This window comes from Myxocyprinus asiaticus, chromosome 14 (assembly GCF_019703515.2).
Source record: "Myxocyprinus asiaticus isolate MX2 ecotype Aquarium Trade chromosome 14, UBuf_Myxa_2, whole genome shotgun sequence".
Taxonomy (NCBI): Eukaryota; Metazoa; Chordata; class Actinopteri; order Cypriniformes; family Catostomidae; genus Myxocyprinus; species Myxocyprinus asiaticus.
In genome coordinates, this window is record NC_059357.1 from 9057905 (window position 1) to 9084459 (window position 26555).

At 36.7% G+C, this 26555-nt stretch overlaps 1 protein-coding gene across 2 annotated transcripts; it reads right to left on the reverse strand.

Moving 5' to 3' along the window:
- Positions 1 to 730: 730 nt before the first annotated feature.
- On the reverse strand, positions 731 to 25066 carry LOC127451399 (uncharacterized). Of its 2 annotated transcripts, XM_051716087.1 has the most exons (7): positions 24184 to 25066; positions 13104 to 13200; positions 11159 to 11221; positions 9000 to 9193; positions 6429 to 7527; positions 3320 to 3465; positions 732 to 3112 (listed from the first exon to the last, which is right to left on the reverse strand). In XM_051716087.1, the coding sequence occupies exons 1-6, from the start codon at positions 24250 to 24252 to the stop codon at positions 3335 to 3337; spliced, it is 1653 nt and encodes a 550-aa protein (XP_051572047.1). In that variant the 5' UTR covers positions 24253 to 25066; the 3' UTR covers positions 732 to 3112; positions 3320 to 3334. The 2 variants fall into 2 exon arrangements, with proteins under 2 accessions (XP_051572048.1, XP_051572047.1); XM_051716088.1 differs by lacking the exon at positions 11159 to 11221 and having other exon boundaries at positions 731 to 3112.
- Positions 25067 to 26555: the final 1489 nt, after the last annotated feature.

The window sequence follows — 26555 nt, forward strand, 5'->3', positions numbered from 1 at the left end:
GATCTTTTATGGTTGCCAAATATTAGAGTGATTCTTTTTTTAAACTATATTTGCTTTTACTTTAGTTGTTTTAAAAGTTGTTTGTGTAATATTTAAGCACATAATATTTCAGTGAAGCCCTGTTGGAGAAAATACATCTTACTATTGGAGTACTAATAATGCAAGATGGATGAAATCGTTGGAATCAGGGGAGGAAATGTGTTAAATAATTTATAATATCCATGGGAACATTTCTTGCCTAAACACCACAGAAACTATGTTTTTCCATTTCCAATGGTGGAACAAATTGTGAAAATTAGACACGATTGTTGTCGTTTGCATCCAAATTAAACATGATCGTTTTTGTATCAAGAATAATTGGGGTTTAAATGCAATCTTCTGCACCTAAGATATTTCAGACTGAATTGAACACCAATACCAATACCTCTTTTCACCTACATGTACAGCAGCAATATTAGTCAGCCATAAACAGGCCCAGACGTTTCTCAGATTTTTTGTTCTGGTTTTTGGGGAAATCGGGATTCTATTCTATAATATGTAAAAATGTGTTAAATTGAGCTTATTGGTAGCTGAAAGGAAAATCCAATTAGCCAAAATATTTATTAAACACACTTTTTGAATGACATTCCAAATCTGCGGAAATCTGCAGGGCTTTCTTCTGAGTTCTATATTATTAACACAGACAACTTTATATCCATTCCATTTTATTCATTTGAAAATAGTTTTTTTCTATTGGCACTTTTTGGTTTTGTATATTCCCTATGTATACAAATTTGCAAAGTGGTTTTACACTATGTAAGTGTACATACACATTTAAAATCCTTTGCCAGAGTCAGCTACTTTATAGGGTTCTCAGTGTTTTAATGGCCATTTAGAATGAAATTTATTCCATGATTAAGTTAAATTCCCATCCAGAAATTCATACATCAAAATATCAAATTGTCTGAAGCTCATCTGAACATCTTCAAGTATTAGGTTGTGAATTAGGCTACAGTACCAACTCTGAGTTCATTAACTGACTCTCACTGCCTCTCTACTCCAGGAGGAATGCAGGGAATGTATAATTAATGCCATTAATTCAGTACATAAATTCCTGTTATCAAGGGAGCAAGTCAGATATGAAATGAAGGAGTGCGTCTGTCTGTCCGGGTGGGCCGCAGCGAAGCAGGACACCCTCACAACCATTCATATGCAGACCAAACAAAAATAAACAGTATGATGGGTAATTTTTTGCATTGCATATATGCTGGTCAAGCGTAATGTACTGTTATCAACATTAATGTATTTTGTTATCACAGCTAGATGTCAGGGATCCTAAAACATTCACACAAAAAAAAAAATATTACCCTTAAAACCACAGTTTGTTTCAAGAAAACTCAACTTAAGACTGTAGATCTGTCAGTGCCCTTGAGAAAAAGCCTCTTGGCCGCTTTATGCTCAGCTAACAGGGGAATTTTAATCAGGATCCTTTAGTGCAGGAACATATTTGTCACCTTCCCAAATACAAATACAAACAACATGACTCCCCGGAGTAACAACGGAATAAACTTTTCCGCTAAAGACCTCTGACTGCCAGTGGAACTTCATTTAGTGATAGACAATAAATATTCTAGACACAGCAGCACCAAAAACCTCTGGGACATCCCATTTTAGCATTTATACGGCCATGGGACTCTACCAGGCTGGGCTGAGTTTTGTAAAATGGTTTGAGTGTGTTAAAGTATAGTTTGTGTAAAAATGCAAATAATGTAATTTACTTACAAATAAGGATGTGTATGATAACAGAATTTTCCTTTTTGAGTGAACTATCCCAATGTGCTGAAATGTAATCAGAACCCTCTGTCAAATCAGCAAAGGTAAAAAGGAGAGCATCCGTTACACCTTGATGGTTAGTGTTTCAGTTTTATTCAATGCATTAAAATGAGTGCAAATTCTGCACCATCTGAATTTTTAGTAAAGATCCAACATAGATATTGACCTGTACATGAACATACTACAAAAATCCACATTTTGGTCTTTTGGTGAGTGATTTGTAAGACTAAGACAAAACACTGGGTCTGCTGTGAACAGAATAGAAGATTTACACAGAATAAATAATATTAATGAAAAACTCTTAATGCTTTTGTGTGATAATGTAGCACATTTACACTCTTAGAGGTATGAAGAATTATTAGAGATATAAACAGTCTCTTTCTTTATCCTGTGTGAATTTCCAGTGTTAAGAATCGCTTAAATAATCATTTAAAAAAATAATTCAACAAACAATTTATAGAAAAGGTAGTTTGGGGTTTTGGCTGGTAATGTATTAAAATAAAATTTCTGTTAATCAAGTTGATCAAGCTTTCTCTCTGTCTGTCCGTTTTAGGTAAAACCACATAATTTGAATAAATATGACATAAAAATTTTTTGTCACATTTGACACTTCCTAAAAGATTTCTTTCTGGTCTTCTTTGATGATAATACCATTTCTGCCCAAAAAAATATATGGTTCATTTATCAAATGTTTCTTGAAATCACCATCAATCCTAGTGTTTTTTTCTATTCAAGACTTGATTATCATTGGTTCCAAAATAAAAGAAAAAAGTCAACTGCTTTCATATGGAGTGGCAAAAAAAAAAAAAAAAAGTGAGATGGAGCATAGGTTTGAACTTTTATAGTGATAGATAGTAGTTACGAGGAAAATGGTGGTTATGGGTTTTGTCAGGCCATTCTTTTCCATATTTTACCCAGACAGGAACAGACTCTGGTCTGCTGCAGTTACCCAGCATTATATTTTTCATTCCAATATTCTTCTCCAATGTTCTCAACCTCTTTACTTCCAATGTTCTGAACTTTCTAATTAACATGCTCCTTAAGTCCCAGTCTTGGTTCCATTTTTCAGATTGAAGGTCCATTCTAAAGGAGCCAACTGGAGCATTGAGAGAGAATCTTCATTTGATGAAAATGTGAAGAAGAACCTGCAAGAATGGTCCAATTCAGTGAGAACAGCAGTTTGTAGGAGGCTGTTTTTGGACAGCATACTTCCTTGTGACTTTCTTTCTTCCATGAAACACAAAACGAGATGTTAGGCAGAATGTTAGGGAGGCGAGATAGCACCCATCTGAACATCTGTCTGCAATCGAGAGAAAGAAACAGACAATTATTGTCATTGAAAAACATCAACACCTGTGCAAAATGGTGCTTTGGTACTGTTAAGTACTGTTAAAGCACACAAAATGGTGCTTTAACTGTTAAATGACACATTCCAAATCATTTTCAGTGGCAGACTTTAGATTGTATTGAATTCCTTCAAGTTGTTCCTCTCGTCTCAGGAGCTCACCTGTGTGTGTTTGTGCTACATGAGCAGCGCTCTCATGGCAGATTTGCTGATGCGGTTGCGCTGTTTTCTCCTCCGTTTTATGGGGTGAGGAGTTGGTTTGGGAGGTGTGCGTGGAGGGGACCGTTGTGGAGGAGGAGATGTGGATCCTGTTTGCAACAAAGAGAGGGATTGAAAAATGGGACATTTGAATAAATATGTCATATACTACTCACACATAATTCAATCTAGTAACAATATAGTAACCTTTTTTTATTTAAATTTTTTTAATTATTTAATCAATGTACATTTATATTCGGGATATGCCAGGGTGGTCGATTAATCGACTAGTCGTCCAAAAATCAAGTCGATTAGTTTGCAATGGGAGGTGCATTTATTAAATTAATTCTTCTTAAAGAGTGTTTTTGCATGATGATAGCATGCTGTGCTTAACAGGGAATAACATTTAGCATGGTAAAACCCTCTGCAAGAAGTTTTGTCACATTAATGCTTTAGGTTTAGCCTTTTTATGCCCTGTTTTAACAGCAAAGTGCCGCATCAACAATACATTTCAAGACAATCACTGTCAATTGGACAGAGAAACTAAATTTAAATTTTTTACTTAAATATTTTCAAAATTTGAATAATATTCACACACACTACGATGTTGTCGATGGAAGCGTAGAGGACAACACTTTTTTTAGGGTACAAAAACCAGCAACCTAGGTCAGCCATGTTGTGAATATTACAAAACGTCAACTGAGTGGACAGTTAAACATTCACGATAGAAGATTACAAGCTATCTGTTCTACACTATAAATATGCAAGAAAATTAAGATGATAATATATTGATATCTTTAGAAAAGTAATACACATATAAAAATCTGCTTTTTGATTCTCAAGACCCACTAGAACATATGTTGTGTATCACCTGAACATTTAACTGAAGGGTATGTTCTGATCAGCTCTGTGTCCAAAGACCAGATAAAATTCCAACAGAACTAATTCTCCAAAAGCAAAGTAATTTATGATACGCCGTTAAGAGCACTTATAAATGCCTGGATCCAGAGAAACAAAACAATCTCTTTGTAAGAGCACAGTCTCTCATCATGCCTCAGCTAAATACCTGCATCTGAAGGACAAATGTCATTTCTCCAACCTGTCATCTGTCCATTCTGCTATCTGTCACAACTCTCTTATTTAACACTATGGATCACTCAGTTCTCCTCTCCACCCTCAGTGATTCATTACAGGCTTTTCAACCACATCTTTAATGTCCTACTTTTATAACAGAATCTACCAGATATCATGGAATGGATCCACTACATATTCACACCAACCCTGCACTGGTGTTCCACAACTATTAGTACTTAGACTGCTTTTATTATCCCTATACACTTAATCACTTGGCACCTCACATGGCTTTTTCTACCATTCTTATGCAGGTGATATACAGTTAATTGAATTAAGTCCTCTGACATCCAGATGTCCGTTTGCATCACAGCAACTTGTCTGGCCATCATTACTGCCTGGATGGCCACCCCATAATTATCAGACACTGATTTTTTTTAAAAAGTGAGTCTCTGTCTTCATCTCAGTCAAAAATCACCCTTGCCAAGATCTCACCATTATAATCGAGACCATTGAGGAGGCAAATCGCACAATAAAATAAGTGTCTCCTGATGTCACAGTGTGTTAAGAGGTTTAAATGTTGTATAATTCAAATATTGTACACATATTCTGTAACTAGATCATATCTGGTATATGTACATTTATTGTAATGCCTGAGGAGGATGGACTCTTTGAGCCGAGTCTGGTTCCTCCCGAGGATTTCTTCCCTCCACTACATGAAGGAATGTTATGGATATAAAATAAAATATAAAATTGCGGGTTGCAGTAAGGCACTTACAATGGAAGTGATTGGGGCCAGCCTATAAACATTAAAATATGCAGAGTTTTAAAAGTTTAGCCACAAGATGTTAACATTATAAGTGTTAACATGATTTTAGTGCGATTAAATCTCTGTTCTATGTGATTTTAGTGTGATAAAACTGCTTACCAAGATAACAGGGTTACATCATCATGACAAAAAAGTTGGATATTGGATATCATTTTACACAGAAAAGAAACAGAATTAACTAAAACACGGAATGTCATGAAATTTGACATATTTGCGATACGGTCTGCAAGAGCTGCGTTCTTCATCAGCAAGTGAACGTGAGAAGCCACTGATTATACACTAACCGCATCATTAACAACATGTGCGCTCTGTGTGTGTATTAATGACAAAGAGCAGATCACTTTATTCACTGTGAAGCACATAATAAATGCAGACTATATATTTATGTGATTAAGTAATAGCATTTTGCAGTTTAATCAGCACATTAGCCTATAGAGCAAACTGCCTTTCCGGAGGTGAGAAGTGAAGTTGTCAATAACATACAGTTTTCCACCAAAATAAAAGCTCCATTTAACTATACAGTATATGTGTAATTGAAAAAAACTGCAACAAAAATATATTACTTTTGTATAGTAAAATGTAATATTCAATACAGTATTAGTAGTAGTAATAATAATAATGATAATCATATAATAATAATATGTCAATAATAATTACATTATATTTAAGCAATATCTCAAGCAAGAGATTCATCATTGCTTTCAATAATACTGTGAGGCTCTGTGCAGCACTGTATTTGACCAAATAATAATAATAATAATAATAATAATAAATAAATAAATAAATAAATAACTGATAATAATAATAATAATAATAATAATAATAATAATAATAATAACAAAAATAATAAATAAATAAATAAAAACTCAAATTTGGGGTTTTGGATTTTGGGAAAAAATAAAACGGAACATAAAAAAATAAAACAAAATTTAAAAAAAGATTTTATAGGGCCCTAACTTCCATTGTAAGTGCCTTACTGTTACTGCAATTTTTGGTTCTTTTTCTCAAATTGTGTTTTGATGGAACCACTTACTGAACCTCTTCTACAGGTCTAGTTGCCTACGACTTACATTATAAGGACCTAGACGATTCAAGACCCTTCAAATATGTGTTTGGGTGTATTTTGTTTGTTGTATGGTGTTATAGGTGTGTATAAGTGTGTAGTTGATTTACCTGTTCGTTGTGTGGTTGTGGTTGTGTGGTCATGTTTATGTTTGTGGTGGAGCTGTTGTAGTTTGTCGTCCTGTTGTGTACTTGTTTGCTGTACTTTGAGGTGATGTTTGTGTTTTTCTTCACCTAGCGGTTTGTGAAGTAACAAAAGTTCTTCCATCTCTTTTGCTTTTCTCTCCACTTGTGGGCTGGAACTTCTCTTCTCCTCCTCTCTACTCCCTACGTCTGAAGTCTCATCACCTCTCACATTCTTACTGTTCTCCTCTGAAGACAGAAACACATCTCCTAGATTTTGATTGGATATTTGTGTGGTGTTTGAGGTGAGCTGATCGGTCTGATTGGTCAGTTCTGTTGGCGGGGCCTTATGTTCATGATTCTGATTGGTCCATGCTGTAAAGTTGGGTTCATGTCTTTGTAAATGTTCGATTTCTTCACTATTGGTGTGGTTGATTTCTTGCATGAGATTTGAGTGATGGTTAAAAGTCTTATTGGTCGGTTCCATTAAACCAGTCTCATATTCAGATGTTAGATTGGTTATACTTTGGTTAGCATTAGCCTGTGATTCAATTTGGGCATTTGATAGCTCTCTTTCACTGGCCTTTGTAACATTAAGCAGTGAAGAATCAACCTTCTCAGTATCTTCTCGCTCTGTATGATATGGCAGTGGAGACACCTTTGTGTCATTCATGTTTCCATGATGTCTCCATCTGTCCCTAGGGTAATGGAGATGACCTTTGCTCCCTCCATACTGCGTCTCATTCAGACCCCAGCCATCACGGCCAAAAGACAGCTTGATCTCTCCAGAGGGGTTGAAGGCATCCGGTGCTCCCGATTCAGAGAGCCTCTCCTTGGGCAGCCAGCTTTGGCTCAGAAGGTCCTCCAGGCTGAGCCTCTGGTTGTGTTTGAGTTCATCCCTGCGGTGGAGCTCATCTTTAAAGTGAGGTTTCCCCAAGCGATCCCGCGCTACCTGTTTGGTGGCAGACGATTTCCTACGCTGGGTGGAACGAGGGGGTGGCTGACAGCGGCACTCAACGTGGTCGAGGACAGAGACGATGGCTTTATCGTAGAGCGGCTGCTTGTTCACATACTGTATCTTCATCACCTGAGGATGAAAAGGAAGATTTTTTAAACTTAAGGGAGAAATAGAAAATTCTGCAATCTTTTACTCACCCTTATGTTGTTCCAAACCTATATGACTTTCTGTCTAACGTGGAATATTAAAGGAGAGCTTAGACAGAATGTGCAGGGACTGACAGCTTCAGTCCACATTCACTTTCATTCAATGGAAAAAGATGCAGTGAAAGTGAATGGTGACTGAAGCTGTCTTTCAACATCTCATGGAAGAAAGAAATTTATAAGGGTTTATAACAACATGAGGGTGAGTAAATTTCTTTTTTTTTTTTTCTTTTTTTTCTTTTTTTTTTGGGGTGAACTATCCCTTTAAGGCGCATTCACTCATACAGCCATTTGCAGCAGAAAAGTTCCAGCAACATGAATGATAACTATCACTGGAGATGTGATATGGGCATGGTCAGTGACACAGTTGAGAGAAGTCTCAAAGTTGCAAAAACTAAGTGAGTTTCATGCATCCTTAATCGTTTATGGTATGATGCATTGTGCACTGCTGAAATAGAAATACAAACAGTTTCCCCTCAAGCAAGAAAACTGATTCCTTGTCAAATTCTATTCAAATTGTTCATTTTATTATTTCAGTACATCAGTGTGATCAGATTTTCAAAAGGCATGGCAAGTTATGAAGGATACCAAAAACATTAAAGCATCCAACAAAAAGAATACCTAGTCTGCAAAAAAAATAAATAAAAATAAACAAAAAAATAAACAAAACAAAACCATTGGGGTAAGAAAAATAAACATAATAAAAAATAAAAAATTTGGATTCCTCTGAAAACAAGACTCAATATCTTAAGTAATTTTTCTTCTTAAAGGAGTATTGCAGGTTCAATACAAGTTAAGTTCAATCGACAGCATTTGTGGCATAATGTTAATTACTAAAAAAAATTTTTAAAATAATTTCTTTAAACAAAAAGCAAAAATCGTGGTTACAGTGAGGCATTTACAATGGAGGTGAATGGGGCCAATTTGCAAACATTAAAATATTCACTGTTTCAAAAGTATAGCCACAAGATGTAAACAATATGCATGTTATTATGATTTTATTGAAAACCTTGTAAAGTTATATTCAATTTTAAAACTTTGTTGCCATGATGAAAAACAAGAAGAAATAAATGCAAGTGCTTTTATAAAATTATAATTTCTGCTATTTCTGCCTTTAAAACTCCAAAAACTGGCCCAATTAACTTCCATTGTAAGTGTCTTACTGTAACCTCAATTTTTGCTTTTTTTAAAGAAAAGGAGGGATGAGTTGAAATTAACAAAATCAACAAAAGCTGTTGTTTGAGCTTAACTTGTATTGAACCCAGAATATTCTTTTAATAAAACCTTTTTTGCATTGACAAATAATACAGCCACTCAGCGACCTCCAATGATAAAATCGCTGTATGTGTGAACAGGGCATTGCACTAGCTACAGGTGAAGGTAAGCATGTGTGTGTACCTGTAGGTATCGTGTGTGTGTAAGTACAGGAACACACTGCAGGCTCTTAGTATTACAGCACCCTGAACACCTCTGCACCTCTACACATGGAGGCCACAACAGGAAATTTGCATTACTTCGGTCCAACATGGAGCGGGTGACCTCGATGACCTCTGTCCTGACCTTACAGATGGCTTGCTGAGCAGGCTGAGCATCTGCAGACAAATATAGAAACACACAATTACATCCATGTCATGATCCACATGAAAAACATATAGCAATAAGATTTTTACATTTTTTGATGAAAGTTTGAGCTATGCTTGACCGTGAATAAACTCGCTGATACGATTATAGGGAGTTGCTTGGTGGTTGCTCTATGGCTCAACTCTTTCAATTCAGTGGCGCCTGCAGCTGTACCTAGCTTTACCTACAATCAACTGAAACAAGAGGCTGTCTTCTTGAGAGGTAACTTTGAGAAAGTTTGTGTCATGTGAACAAGTGGCTGTTCAAACTGAACGTGTTTTTGCATCTTGCTCGCACTGTTTTCAATCGTTTTCCATGTAAACATTCGCTAGATGAATGTCTTTTGACAACTGTGTCACGTTTCGCTGTGTTTTTAGGATCCCTCACGGGATTTATAGAAGCCGTGTCAAGTTTAAAAGAACTTCTTCAACTGACGGCCTGGGTAGCTCAGCGAGTATTGACACTGACTACCACCCTGGGAGTCGCGAGTTCGAATCCAGGGTGTGCTGAGTGACTCCAGCCAGGTCTCCTAAGCAACCAAATTGGCCCAGTTGCTAGGGAGGGCAGAGTCACATGGGGTAACCTCCTTGTGGTCGTGATTAGTGGTTCTTGCTCTCAATGGGGTGCGTGGTAAGTTGTGCGTGGATCGCGGAGAGTAGCATGAGCCTCCACATGCGGAGTCTCCGCAGTGTCATGCACAACGAGACAAGTGATAAGATGCACTGAAGCAGAGGCAACTGAGACTTGTCCTCCGCCACCCGGATTGAGGTGAGTAACCACGCCACCACGAGGACCTGCTAAGTAGTGGGAATTGGGCATTCCAAATTGGGAGAAAAGGGGATATCTCCAACTGATAAAAACACATCTTGAGACACCTGCGTTCTGCTCTTTTCATTGTGGTGCGTTTCGATTTTTTAGCGCGAGAACGTGTCTGTTCTGAATGGTTACTGGAAGAAATGCTTTAGCCAATAGTTACATGAACGCTAGTCATACGAGTAAAAAAAATGCTTCCCTCAAAGTCACCAGAATTGAACGCTTTGGTTTTGCTTTTTGCAAAATAATTATCCCAGGGGAGCATGCCCCCGGAACCCCCTAGATATAATGTTGATAAGGCAGATTTCTGTGCGTACCTTCAGATTAAATCCTGCAGGTGCCCATGCTTCATTAAATGTAAATCTATGAGATGTTTTTATTTATTTATGTTTTTGCTTGTTTTAGCATCTGCCAGGAAAAAAAATCGAAAGTCAGATTTTTCAGAAAAGTAATAGCACACCTCTGCTCAACAGAACGCACAATTTGAGGCATCATTCATGTCCTTAGCACAAACGGGGTGGGACAAGTTGTGTTTCAAAGTTTAATACTTTGGGTTAGGGGTTTAAAAAAAAAAAAAAAACTCTATTTTGATTTCTGTATGTGCCTCTATGAACAGATGTATTGAAAGATTCTTTGTTTTCCTCAAATCTCTCATTCAGCATGTATAGTACAGTCCTTGTGTGAGTTCCCCAAATTCTCTCTTCCACAATGATTATAGTATACGGGAAAACAGATGATACGCCACAGCAGTTTCATGACACCTTAGACACATTAACCCCTCAGAATGGGTGACTGACAGGTAGATTTGCTGACTTTGGATCACTATTGTGATGAGCTGATAATAATTTGAAAGCTTAAGTCATCAGTTACACATACTCATATACACAGAACCATCATTCATCTTATGGCAGGTAGTGTCTTCCAAACTGCTCTGCACTGAGATTTTGGGATGATAAATAATGTCAGTGTTTCATGTAGTATAAAACTATTTTTGTAGTTATGTCTTACTTTAAAAGTTGATTTAGTAAATATTTTAAAGAAAACTTTTATGAAATAACAACGTCATGACAGATGAGCAACAAAAGCCAAGAATAGAGAAACAAAACAATGTTAACCAGGCTAACCGAGAAGACTCCGTGGCAGACGACTGCTGGTGTCGTTGTCATAGTGACTGTCTGGCTCGATCTCTGGAGAGCAAAAAACAGTACTTTCAGCATTTAAAGCACAACAATTATTTACAGCCAACAATTATTACAATGAGTGTCATAAGATTTTTGATGACACATTGTTTAACCCTCCTGAGCTGTTTGGTCATTTTTGACAGATTTCAGTTTTGTTTTTTTAATAAAAATGGTTTCCTAAATCTGAGTGGTAAAAGACATTGTGACTTGTCCTAGACTTGCAATCTGCACATACAAAATAAAAAAAAATAAAAATTGACCGTGATTCGATGAGTCTAAGTGGTCATTAAAAAAGTGACACCTTTGCTGTTCACGGTCAAAGAGAGAGAGAGAGAGAGAGAGAGAGAGAGAGAGAGACAGAGAGACAGAGAGAACAAAGAACAAAAAACAAAGCCTGAGTCTGATATACTTAGGCGTGGAAGATGCACCTTCCAGACAAAACACTGCATCTTTTTGTAACTGAAACAAACTAATTTAAATTATTGAGTTAAATAAATTAAATAAATTATTGGTAAAAAAAAAAAAAAAAAATCTTATTTTATATATTCTCTTTGTAACACCATGGTCAGGTTTGACAGTAAACATACAGTAATGTCACATTATTGCAAAAACGGACACTTCAAAAAAAAAAATGCTATCATTTTTAAAAATGTGTCTAAATATATATCCAAATGCGTAACTTGTGATAATCTAATAAAACATCTGAAAATAAAAAATACAAAAGTTATAACAGGCAGTCAGGCCTCATAGTCTCTGCAGCCATCTACTGGTTTTTATTATTATGACATTATTCTATGGCTGCGAACAGCCAAAGTGCCTAGGAGGGTTAATGTAAGCAAAGCAATTTGAGAGGAAGAAAGACAGGAATGGAGCATATAATAATATGATCACTCTGATTCAATGAAAGTATGAAAGTAACAGTAGAAGAGAACTGGGACATCATACCACCGACTGGGGCAGCCTAAAGGTTACTGCTTTGCAAGGTTTTGCTAAAGCTTTGTGCACTGTGTGATATTTTAAAAGGGCACATTTAAAAAGTTGATAAAACAAATATTTAGCAAAATATGAATTTGATTTACAGACATAATAAAATATGAAGTTAATAATGTGAACATTATAATGTAAGCCTTTCCGTATAAAGTGTCTGCTAAATGCCGTAAATGTAAATGAAGACAGCAAAGTAAAGATCAAGGTCAAATAGGTGCTTTGAAAGAGGTGTTAAAATGGCAATCTATATTAAAGAGATAGTTGCAGTAATCCAAAAATTATCATTCTAACATAATTTATTCACGCCGTTGTTGTTTAAACAAACAGACCTTCTTTCTTGCATGGAACACAAAAGGAGTTATTAGCAGAGTGTCCAAGCTGCTCTTTGCCATGCAATTATAGTGAATGTTAAAAGGTAAGATTTTCAATTAATAATGGCATAAATTTCAGTCTGTTCCTCTCACAAAGATATCATATGGCTTCAGAAGACTCACAATATAGTGTACAAGTCATATAGGCTAATTTCATTATGCCTTTTTGTCTCTTTTGGAACCTGATCCTCATACATTTTCATTGTATGGAAGAGAGCAGTTCAGACATTCAGCTAAACTTCTCTTTTGGTGTTCCACTGAAGAAAGAAAGTCACATGGGTTTAGCACGACATGCAGGTGAGTACATAATAATAGAATATTCGTATTTGGTTCAACCATTCCTTTATTATAGATTGCCTTTCAAAGCGCCTTTTTACCTTTTACCTTCACGTGTGGTAGTGGGGTGGTGTAGCCAAGAGAATAAAGATCCATAACAAGATATGAACGAAATTATGTTCAGAGTGTGTCTGAGAACAGTAAAATTCTGTGAGATTTACAGAGTGTGAGATATTTCAAGAGAGCTGATTTACCGATGGACTCAGACAACAGCAGAAACTGCAGATCCTGCATAGAGGTCAGTGAACCACCCTTCACCAACTCAACCACAGCAGCTGGGAGAGGATCCACCTAGGAGAGAGACAAAAAAAAGATTGGACTCTTCACATTTTAGAATAATGGTAAAGTCATCACAACTACGGAATAACATAAATGGAACTATGGGAATTATGTTGTGACTAAACAATATCCAAAATAAATCAAAACTGTGTTATATTTTAGCATCTTCAGAGTAGTCATCCTTTGCCTAGAATTTGCAGACATGTACTCTTGACATTTTCTCAACCAACTTCTTGAGGTATCACCCTGGGATGCTTTTTAAACAGTATTGAAGGAGTTCCCATCTATGTTGGGCACTTATTGGCTGCTTTTCTTTATTATTTGGTCCAAGTCATCAATTTCAATGACTTTATTTTATTTATTTTTTTATTAAATTTTAGTTTTATAATGAAATAAATTAATATGGTGGCACAATTGTATTTTTGTCTACAAAACTAATTTCAAACATTTAAGCATACGCCTTCAGATCAAAAGATTTTTAAGATCATGAGAAACATTTCAGTCAAGTGTTTCAAAACTTTTGACCGGTAGTGTATATTGATAAAGAATTCCACATTGGACCAATCAGAATCAAGTATCCCAGAGGCTCATGTAATAAGAGTGATATATTAAGGCATTTGAATGTGTTGTGTGAGTAAGTATGAGACAGAGAGATGGAGTGCTGTGGATTCTGGTTTGTCTCATGGTGTCAATGCAGGTCTTGGGGACACAATAGCCCTGTTCATACAGCATGTCCAGACAGGGGCCACTGACCCTTGTCTTCTCGGCCTCATCTGGCAGCATTTATGCAGGACACAGGGACAAGGGCAAAGAGGAAGTGGGGGATGGAGAGATGGAGCAAAAGAGAAGTAAAGAGGAGAGGTGAGAATGAGGAGAATAATAGAGATGGATGGATAATGGAGGCTGCCGGAAAGATGGAATTTTTCAGCAACAATCGTGATAAGGAAAATCAGTCACCTTTCAAGTGATTCAGAGAATTTGGCATGGGCAGTGCAAACCCATTCAATGTAAGAATGCAAGCGTGCCAAAAGTTAATAAAACAACTAAATGAACCACACCTCTTGCAGCTTTTAACTGAATGGGTTTGTTCACTCAAAAATGAAAGTTATGTCATCATTTAATCATGTCAGGTTGTTCCAAACCTGTATGACTTTTTTTTTTTTTCTTCTTCTTTTTTTTTTTTTTACTTCTCTGGAACCTGAAAGGAGATGTTAGGTGACCTTAGCAGAATGTTGGGGACTGACAGCCTTCACTGAATCTTTTTACAATGAATGTAAATGGTGACTGAGGCTGTCATTCTGCCTAACATCTCCTTTCCTGGATATGATTTTTTGGAACATTTTGGGGAACATCACGAGGGTAAGCAACTGATAACAGAAACTTCCCCTTTAACAGAAATCTTTGGTGCTCATATGTGCATGGGGAATCACTGAGTTTATTTTATACTCCTGGGAGCTTTGAGAAACATTGGTGATCATATTTTGTCCAAATACATAAATCTACTGAATCATAAATTTTCCATCTTGAATTGGTTTTAATTGAGATCTTACACAGTGCATACAATACGCAAAGACAGACATCGATAAGCAGGTGAAAATTGTTGGATGAAATGTTGTCATGGCGATTTCCTGAATAAATGAGCTCATCATGGCACAGATATGCACAGGCTTTGCTCACTGTCATGGAGATTTGCAACCAAGGAGAAAAACACAACACACATACTTGCAGATATACTGTACACTGAAAAACAAAACAAAAAAAAACAAAAAGAAAGAAAAAGACTAGTAAGATTTACTTAATTTTTATTTTGTTTTTGCACACAGTTTTTTTTTTTTTTAAGTAAATTTTAATGGTATAAAATTAGGTAAAATCTACTCAACTTCTTGACATAATATTGATTAATGTGAGTAAATTTAACTTAAACATTGTAGTAAATACAGTAGGCACACTTTTACTTACAAAAATGACTACATGGTACTTAAACTTAATAAAATTCAAATGAACTTACTATTAGAACAAGTCAGGTTTGAACTTTCCTTACAAACACATTTAATCATGTACCACATGACAAATGGAAGACAACACCATCTTGCATTTTTAGCTAAAAACAAAATGTAGTGCTGCACATGCAGACCTGAACACTTGGTGCACAAAACACAATGACGGTGATGATCAACAGATAACTTTGATGCTCTGGTAATTCTGTGAAGAAAATGAACTTCAGACTTCACAAAACATGATGTTTCCAAGCGTAATAACAAAATTAACAATTAAAACGGTGTAGACAAACTTGCAACAAGTGAAACCATGCAAGTTCATAAATGATTCAAGCCCAGTGCACAGTGTTGTAGTCACTAGATCTCGAGTCCGAGTCGAGTCTGAGTCGAGTCCGAGTCCTCACTGCTCAAGTCCGAGTCCAAGTTCAAGTCACCAATATTGTGTCCGAGTCGAGTCCAAGTCGAGTCACCAATAACTGCATACAAGTCCGAGTTACGAGTCCTTGTTTCTGTCATAAAATAAGCAAAAAATCACAATTCTGTTGCCATTGGTACACACACACACACACACATTAAGCCTTGTATATGTATTGTGTACTGTACAAGAAACCATGTACACAATAACAATACAATCTCTGTAGGTTTTATTTCTTAATGTTACTTGAATGTTGATATTGCTATTAGAAACTTTAAGCAGTTTTCTTCATTTGTTTCTGTTATTATTTTTATTACTAACTGTTTCTTTGTCTTGAATAATTACTTGAGAACTTCTATCTATCTATATATCTATCTATCTATCTATCTATCTATCTATCTATCTATCTATCTATCTGTCTGTCTGTCTGTCTGTCTCTCTGTCTGTCTGTCTGTCCGTCTATCACAATGTTGTACAGTATATAGGCGTATACAATTATCAAGGAAATAAAATTATCTTTCCACTGTAAACAACAGTGCCTTCTTGCCGTTTCTTTGAAGTTTATATATTTATATATTTATTTTTTCTCAGGTATTGTCCTCTAGTATTATCAAAATTAATTATAATTCAGGTGCTGGAGCAATTCACATGATTTTTCATGGATAGATGGATGGATGGATGTTTGTCCTTTTAGCAATGGGATTACTTAACTGTTTTAGCCTACAGTTTTGATAAATTCGCATCACACGAGCCAGTCTCCGTGTCTATGTAAAACTGCACCTGTCATAAACGCATAAACACACATCAACATGATCTTATATTCCCATTATAATTATACAATTATATAATTATTACTCGAGTCCGAGTCCTGGACTTGAGTACTACAACACTGCCAGTGCATGCTGAGAAAATAAATAAGTAAAATGTTCTTACTTTATTTACCAGTGAAATGTACTCAAATTAACAGTTTTCTTATTTAGGATTTAAAGATAACAAACAATCAAAAGCTAAATTTGCTTATGAGCTACAGCATTATTATTTTGACATGTTTGCATATAGAATTTACTTAATATTTTCAAGTTATTGTTCAATGTAGAAAGTACTTAAAATTTCTGCTATATTTACTTCACCACAAAATCATATTTTTCAATGTATTCATGCATACACACACACACACACACACACACACGTGTTGGTGCGGCTATCCTTATGAGGATTCTCCATAGGCATAATGATTTTATACTGTATGAACTATAGATTTTATCCCCTAACCCTAAACCTACCCCTAAACCTAACCCTCACAAAAAACCTCCTGCATTTTTACATAAAAACAAAAAAACAAAAAACATCATTTAGTATTTTTTGTAAGTGATTTGAATTATGTGGACACTAGAAATGTCCTCATAAACCACATTTATAGCATAATACCCTTGTAATTACCAGTTTATAACCTAAAAAAAATTTCCTCGTAAACCACCCAAATCCGCCCACACACACACAAACACACACACACACACACACACACACACTCATTCATTCACAAACAATCAATAATCATTTATAAAGGAGACACAGACACAAACACACTTAATTGCTTTTTAGCTTTATAACTATATCTATGTAAATACATAGCATCACACTAAGCAGTAGCGGTTCTAGCTTGTATGGCGCCCTGGGCAAAACCCGTTTCAACATGCCCCAAAAGTTGTTGTTGGGGGGTCTGTGTGGGTGCCTCGTGCCACCCCCCACACCAACCCCACCCCCCACCCCACCCCCGCAAGATGCCGCCCTGGGCAACTGCCCATTTCGCCCTTGCCTAAATCCACCACTGACACTGAGACAATGGAGAAACAATACAGACAACAGATGGCATTCACCCACATACACTCACACTCATAGATTTTATCCATAGTAAATTTAAACCTGATTTCATGCTAATTATACAATAGTGGCAATATTTTTGCTAAATGATATTACGTGGTTCCATAGACGTATTGTGGCTGAGCCGAGGTGAAATTTCCACTGTGTGGCGCTAAAAGCGAGTTACCTTTTCTCCCAAACAAAAGAGGCTTTTAAAATTAATGCTCTATATTTTGAGTTTTAAATCAGCAAAACCAACATCACTCCCCCTTAACCTTTAACCTAACCAAATAGTGTCCTAAAAAGCAAATTGTGAGATGAAAAACAAATGGGGTTTTGAAAGTTAATGCTCTGTCGAGTTTTAAACCAACAAATCCATCGTCCCTAGTTTCATGAAAAGCAAAATTACATTAAAAAAATTTAATAAAATAAATTGCTGAAGCAACCATGTCATTTTGTGATGCTTCTATGACACTTTCCGCTCATGTGTCGACTCATGTGCTCGTCTGAAAAAATGCAACCCTCTGTCAGTTGAGCTTCCGCACAATTTTGATCAGAAGCTTGTAAATCTATTTGATTATTTAATACAAATGTTAAAATATATCACCTTACAAGTCATGCACTACAGTAAAAGTCATAAGATAGCATTGTGTCAGGGTGACAAGTATGTGTTTATGATTTGTGTGAATGGGGATAAAAGTCGTTTCACCAGGAAAGTGCCACGATACATACAAGCAGGGATGCATTAACACACAGGTTTATACAGGCTGAAGCCCAGGGGCCTACAACTCCCATGAGGCCCAGCAGTAGGAGTACATTTAAACGCTGTCAACAGGAGACGTGGTTGTTGAAATGGTAACAGTACACAACCGTTAAAAGCGTCCGTGTAGTGCTTGTTCAATGCACAGCAGTACAATCAAAGGATACCAAACCTGCAAATGCATCCTGTCGTTTGCCAATGATGAAGAAAGGTCTCTATTAATTTCAACACGTGTGCAGCTTGTGAGCGACTACTGCAGGTAAAAGACATTTTACCACCAAAAGTGTATCAAAACATTCAGCAGCTTACATGAAAACACATAAATAAAGTACCATGGCATTACCGTGTTTTTTTAGAAATGTAGCATTACCTGGGGGCACCATCTTAAGGCAATGATATATGAACAAGTTAATCATATAGTGACATACCATAGTAGTACCATGGTATTCTTTGAATTACCTTGAAGCACCATGTTAATTCAATTATATATGAATATGGTAATCATATATCAAATTACAATGGTAGTACCATGGTATTCTTTGAAGTACTTTGAAGCACCATGTAAATACAGAATGGTACATAAATATGGTAACTGATCTCAAAGTAACATGGTATTACCATCTGATACCATCAAATATCACATTGTTATTGCCCAGATATGCTCACACACACACACACACGCACACACACAAGAAATTTGGCCTCTGATCAGAAGCTTCTAGAACAGAAATACAACAGCTAGACACAGAATTACAGGATAAGATGAATCGTTTTTATACTGGAAAAAAGGAAAGGTAATTATGTTCAAATGTTTATGGATTTGTAGAGGTAGTAGTATAAATATGAAAAATAAAATGTAAAACAAATAGTGATTTTTCATTTTGAACATATGGGTTTGTATAAGTAGCATGATAAATATGAATTTACATGTTTGGTTTTTTTTACATGTACATACATTTCATATTGCACCATACTGTATACATGTATACTGCATTGCACTATACTGTACCATGGCTTCGTATCATGTGAAGTCTTTTAGATGCTTTGTCTGTGACAGTATGCTCTGTGCATCTGGTTGAAAAAAGTAGCATAAATGTAGCAAGCTACTTTTGCCGTGTAGCTTGTAGTGTAACTTACTACTTCTCTTAAGTGTAGCTTTTAGCTTAGCTTAACAAATTTTTTTGTTGAGTAGTTAGTAACTTACCTTGCTAAATGTTTTGAGTAGCTTGCCCAACGCTGTTGGTCTTGGAATATTTGATGAGCAATTGTTGAGTTCATATTGAATCTAAATCTGAGATCTCATTGAAACTCTAGACACGTGGGTCTACTATGGTCTGTGGCCTGAGAAGCCAGAGCAAAGTTTAATCTCATTGTTGGCTAATTAAAACAATTAAGATATTAAAGAGATCTCATATGTGATTTTTCTTTCCTATGAGCAGATGTTTCACTCTACAGTCAAATCAAACTGAGCTACACTGACACTTGCAGGTGGCCTCAGTATCATCATCTATTGTAGCCGATCATGCACAGACAATGATGTTTGTGTTGGAAGGTGCCATGCTATACTGCTCCTAATATTATCAGAGAGTGGAGTGCTTTCTGGTATTGTGGAGGAGTGGTGGAATGCACAGCCCATGTTGGGGAGTAATGATACATAATTGCACATCTACTGACAATGCACACACACATAAGCCCATATTATCTACTACTAACACATGCAAATATGCACAACCATCAGTTTATGTAGCTGCAAGAAATAATAACACATGCATGTATGGTTTTTATTTTTATCATCTGTGAATGAAAACATAAAACAACTGAATTTAACTCACATGCTTACTTTTCACCCAACCCAGTGGGATTTTTCCATCCATATCATGCAACAAAAAGAGATGAAAATGAAATTGAAATTAAGGGAAACTCCCGAAAAGTGCACCTTAAATTTGAGAAGGTTCGTAACCACAGCTCTTAAATAGGGTTTGATCTTAGATTGCCCTTCAAGCAAGGACATGTTAAACATTTCAATTTAAAAACTTCCTCCCGTGAATTCCAATTTCCTTCCATGAACTGGAAAAGGTGCATATTTTTCAGATTTTATCAAATGAAGGGGAAAGGGGTAATCTATTTGTATGTACTGTATATTAATGCACACATTCACAATGCACTCATCTTACAGTCTCTCTCTTGTTTTTTATGATTTTAAAGGGATAGTTCACCCAAAAATGAAAATTCTCTCATCGTTTACTCACTTTCATGCCATCTTAGATGTGTATGACTTTCTTTCTTCTCCAGAACACAAACAAAGATTTTTAGAAGGATACTTCAGCTCTGTAGGTCCATACAATGCAAGTGAATGGTGAACAGACCTATCAAGCTCCAAAAATCACATAAAGGCAGCATAAAAGTAATTCAAATGACTCCAGTGGTTACATCTATGTCTTCAGAAGGGATATTATAGGTGTGAGTCATAAACAGATCAACATTAAAGCCCTTTTTTACTACACACTTTCAGAAGTGAAAGTGGAGATTTATAGTAAAAAAGGATTGTAATATCTGTTTCTCACCCAAAGTGACTGCATTGCTTCAGAATACATATATTAAACCACTGGAGTCATATGGATTACTTTTATGCTGACTTTATCTGATTTTTGGAGCTTGAAAGGTCTGGTCACCATTCACTTGCATTGTATGGACCTACAGAGCTTATATATTCTTCTAAAAATCTTTGTTTGTGTTCAGTACAAGTCAGAAAATCATACACATCTAAGATGGCATGAAAGTGAGTAAACGATGAGAGAATTTTCATTTTTGGGTGAACTATCCCTTTAAAGTTTTCAACGCCATAGCCACAAAGTGAAACAAAACAGTCAGTAGAACTGACAATCTAGGGTCATCTTTGCACTTAAAAGTGCTTTATGCTAACTTTTTTTTATTTATTTTTTATCTAAAAATAAATAAATAGAAACGCTGTACAGCAAACATTCAGATACTCTGTGACATATCTCATTCTACATGTATGACCTACAGGAAGTAGGATTTGCAGGGGTCACAGAGGTTTCATATCATGATTAAGTGCATCATGCAAAGACTGCAGCTGTGGTCAAAGGAAGGGCAAACACATTAGAACCTGCAGCTCTCTGGTGCTCAGTGTCAACAATAATTTTTTGTCCTGGTCAGGATGGCAACTATCTTTTCTACACTTACTGCAGTCGTTTAATAGTATGACACACGAAGACAGAGTCATATGCAGAAAAGCAGTTTGGCCTGTGGAGACACTGCAGTTAGATTTCTGGTTGGTCATTCAAGTGGCTCAGGAAGTTTCATTGTGAGGTGTCAGTGGTTACACTGCAAGAGTACAGCACTAGCTATTATGGTAGTAACACAATTGAAGGGAGCTTTGAAGTACTGGGAAGAAAATTCCATCCTGTATACTCCTACACACGTGCAATACGGGTTGCACGACTGTTGATTTTTTAATAGTCGTCTAATCGAGCCCATTAGTCGAGTCGAATTTGACTAGTTGTGACGTCATTCCATTCCAAACCACTGCCGGACCGAATTAAATAAACATCAACCATAACGTTATCCACTCATAAGCACCTTTTTATTAGAAGTGTTCCACAAGAGGTAGTCATACTGTACATCGAGCTGTAACATAGATAAAAGTTAACAAAAGTATCTGAACATATTTAGCTTAGGACTACCTGTAGATGAAGGCGGTTCCCCATCCTCTTGCAGGCGCTTGTTCGGATGGCTTTGGGTAGCCACAGAATCTATTTTGATTTTTGACTTGAATGAAAATGAGGATGTGAGGGATAGACTTACAGGGCCTTATTTTAAAAGTGCTATTGCTTAAGCGCAGTGCTATATGATACGTTGTACGCGCAAAGTCAGTGGGCATGGCCATAAAGTTTTTTATATATTTGTGCAAGCATGCGCTAAGTCTAGCCTCATGTGGGTTGGCGAAATTGCACGCACAAAGCGCTAATGGGCAGGGTCAAGTGCAATTTAATTCAGAGGTTCTTCTCCAGTTATTGCGCCGTCTGCATCCTATTATATATTCCATTCCCTGTCAAGCAATGTCTATATAAATAAAGACAGCCAATTCATAAGAAGTTGTGTAAATGGGCTGTATGCAATGCATCACCTACTCGGTGACTGTATAGCCACCTGCGCTGCTCCGGACTGCGACGTATGTGTGTATGTTCTCTATCGGCCTATCTGGGACTGTTGGCTCTCGTCCTGCTTGGCTGTGTCTCACCTGCTTGAAATATGCTGTGCTCCTGTCTTATTGCTCATTGTAATGAATATTTGTTACATATTTCTCTGTTTAATGTTTTATGTTTTATTTCTGTATAGCGTTCCTGAGCTTTTGGAAAGTTGCTATACAAAATAAACGTATTATTATTGTATTATTATTATTAATCATATTGATCTACTGGTATTAAAAGTGATCGATAGCTATTTGATATCATCTGCTGGTGGAAATCCCCAAACTGCAAATGCAGGAACTGATTTTAGACTTTGCCACTTCATTAACATTCAATACACCCACAGCTAGCGCATGCGCTCCCATCCACAGCCACTTGCAGAAAATTGCACTTAGAATTAGCGCTATCACGAAAATTGGATAAGACGTAATTCATGGTCATTGCGTGTAGCACTGCACCTAATGCGGTCATGAAAATAGAGCCCACAGTCTCTTCAATGGAATGCACTGTTTAAAACTCGTAGATCACATCTCATTTTACTCAACCCGAGTTTTTTTTTTTATCAACTGAAATTTCTTAGAAAGATTTTTTCAATGTTTTGTCAAAGGAATGATCCAAAACAATTTAAACAACAGTGCAACCCACTGAAAAGACTGTAAGTCTATCCCTCAGAGCCTCATTGCCATTCCCATCAAAAATCAAAGATGGCGCTACTGTGAATAAGGTCAATGGGGAAGCATTCCGTTACGACAGTGGACTCCAATTTGAAGCACTTTTCTATCTGTCGCCGAATCGAGTTCTTGAAGAAGCGAACAGCATCCAGGTCAAAATAACAGTAGTATTTTGGTTATATTTGAAGGCCAATTTGCATATATTGCAGGTTACCGTAGACTTTGTGTCATCTTTACCAGTGTAGCTTATAGAATGTTCTGAATATTATCAGAGTTGATACAATGCTATGCCCATGTGCAATACAGAGTATGCATAAGATTGTTGCTGACACGTTGATGCATTGCATTGTTTAGCAGAGCGACACAGTAAACAAACACCAGTTCTAATATGCATTCTGTGTGTGAAACTTTAAATGTGAGTCTTACAGAAAATCACAGCCTATATTTGAGCCACTGTGCCTTTTCAGTGCAGAGCCACCAGACTTCACATCCGCTGTATTTCCTACAGACTCTATATACATACAATATATCAAAAGGAAAAATTTAGAAGAATCTTTATTAAGCTCTTTTCAGTGCAGGGACAGTTATTCGTAGCAATCACATCTATTAAGTTCCAAAAAGGAAAAAATACACTTTAGACATAGTCTATACGACGCTCACACTATTCCAAGTCTTCTGAAGCCATACAATAACGCAGTGTTCAGAAACCTGCTGAAATTTAAGATGTTATTCACTGATAATCTTCCCCTCCAAGCTCTCAACTCTCATTTGTGCCAGTGTTCAGATTACAAAATAGCATATGCATTGTCCCTGACCCCATTGGTTTTTGCATGTTTTGCACATGCTACAAAAATATGTGGAAAATTGGCCTTTATGAAGCTTCACAAACGAGGCTGTACAATGGAAAAGAGCTGCGAGAAAATTGTTCCACGGAAAGCATATGATAGCATCCAATTAACAGCAAAAATAACAGGTTTGGAACAACATAAGGGTGAGTAAATAATGACAGAATTGTCATTTTGGGGTGAACTATTCCTTTAATAACCACTCTAAAAAAAACAAAACAATTAAAAGTTCTTACCTCTGCACTGCCGATCCGAAGACACGCCGCCGCAAGCACTGCGAGAAGAAGCGGGATCCGCGAGCTCATCTTGCTGCCGTGCCGCTGCAGGGCTCCGCGGGACAGTGCGCATTGAGAGAAGCGCGCACGGGACGCTCAGCACCTGGGGCCGGACAGCGGCGGCTGCGGCTAGTGATCAAATATCGGGTTAATTAAGCAGCAGTATTGAGTCCTTCAGCGGCTGTGCAGGCTCGACATTCCTCTCGGTGCGCAAACATTCAAATTACCCTCCACAGCAGAATGAGTCTCTTTTCTGAGGAGCAAGCGGCCCATTTGAAGTCCTTTGAGAGGCAGTTTGCGGATTAAAGCGAAAAGAGTTTTCCCGGCAATGCACCAAAATCCCGGATTCCACAGCTGGTTATTTACACTCACTAAATTATTTCACATGGTCCAGACTAATTAAAATACCTCTAATTATATTATCTGAGATTAAAAAGTATGGAGAACATTGTGTAAAATACCTGTTCAGGCGTTAAAAAATGCCTTAAAAGTCAAATTAGACTTTTTAAAAATCTAAAAAAAAAATAAAAATAAAAACAAAATAGGACATTCTTGAATATAAAGTGATACATGTGCTGTCCTTTGTCCGGTAGCCTACAAAATCCTCAATTACTCTTAACTTTACATCACCGTTAATAAAGTATCAGCAGTTATAGTATATAATAGCCTTTCCAATCCAAGACGCTCCATGTGTAATACACGCGAATCCCTTCGTCCAGTTCTTCACATTGGCTCTAATGAAAGTGACATACAGTATATATGTTATATATAACTAATGTCTTGCAATTTTCTTATCAACGTCCTGCGCGTGCACGGCCCCGCGCGAGCTGTCTGTGCTACGTTGATTATGGGACTGTGAGTCCGAGGAGGATTTCCAGTGGTCTGTATGTGGACCGTTATCTTCTCCTCCCCTTAAAGGCAGGGCTGCACTAACTGAGAGAGAAAGAGAGCCTACTGGAGGTTGGCGAGGAGCTCATGAGTCTTAATTATATGTCAAATTACTTTATATTGAATAAAGAATAACAATTTGAGAGCAAAGTTTAATTGAAATATTTACAATAATTAAAGAATGCCTTAGTATTTGATATGTTCCCTTTTGCCTGCATTACAGGAGCTGGCATGTTTGTGCAAAACCTGATGATCCATGTTATCCCAGCATGATTTGAGAATCTTCCAAAGAATATCTTGTGTGCTTCAATGGAAGCAAGGAAACCAGACATTTTGTTCAAAGAAGTTAACATGGACAGTGCCACAGCTTTGCTTATTAAATAAGGGACCTAGAACCTCAAAAGTTTCTTCTTCATTTTACGTCATACCTTTTCTTTGTTTAAAAAAGTTTAAATGAAAAAACAAATCCCAGATTTTCAGTGTGGTCTCTTTCAGATCCCACTATATTGTTATATATTGCACTTTCCATTTCCCCTATTTATTTGTAACTCGTAGCACATAACGAACATGCAAAAAGCATAGTTTTCCTAAAATTTGATGGCAACATATGTGGACAGCGGGACTAAGTTGTGTAATTTTAAATAATACCAATCTATAGAAAGTCAGATTTTTTAAATCAGATTTTTTATTATGTTTACAGGAGTGTTGGTTATTCGTGTTTTTGAGACGTTTCAGACATTACATCAGAAATGAGCATAATTCATTCTTATTCAAAGTAACGGCCAGCATCATCCAATCACTGCCAACCATGTTAAAATGAAATTATACATTATGTATTCTGAATCTAAGGACTGATTACCATTGCCCCATGTCTCCCAAACATGTTGAGTGGTTCAGACATCATCTGCAGCCTGAAACTGATCTTTTGGTTGGATTTTAGGAGTGAATGAATTTAGCTGCATAGGAAAGCTATAGGATGCTCCCTTGCTCCCTATTTAGTGAATGACTTAACCTCCAGTGTGCTGTCTGTCTGCACTGGTCTCAGAACAGTAAGAAATGCACCTTATTTTCACCCAAACTCCATTTAAAGCCTCTGAAAGCAAAAATTTTCAGCTTTTGGATAAACCTATTAATTCCACTGTGTAACAAATTTTTATTTTATTTTTTGTTCCTGGTTAGTAAGTGTTATTTCCTAATTGCTTATGCCTCAAAAGTATAGAAAATGGCTATTATTCCTCACAAACTTTGCTTTTGTGACCAGGACAGTGATATTTTGAAATTTACCTATTTCCAATGAGTAAACGGGCGAATTTGTGTCTTTTCGTTCACATAAAGTCAGAAAAAAACAACATATGAATCCAAATTAACATGTATTTATACTAAAGTAATATTCAAAGCCGTGCTGGTCCATTATGGTAACAAGTACCCGTCTCTTCCCCTGGCTC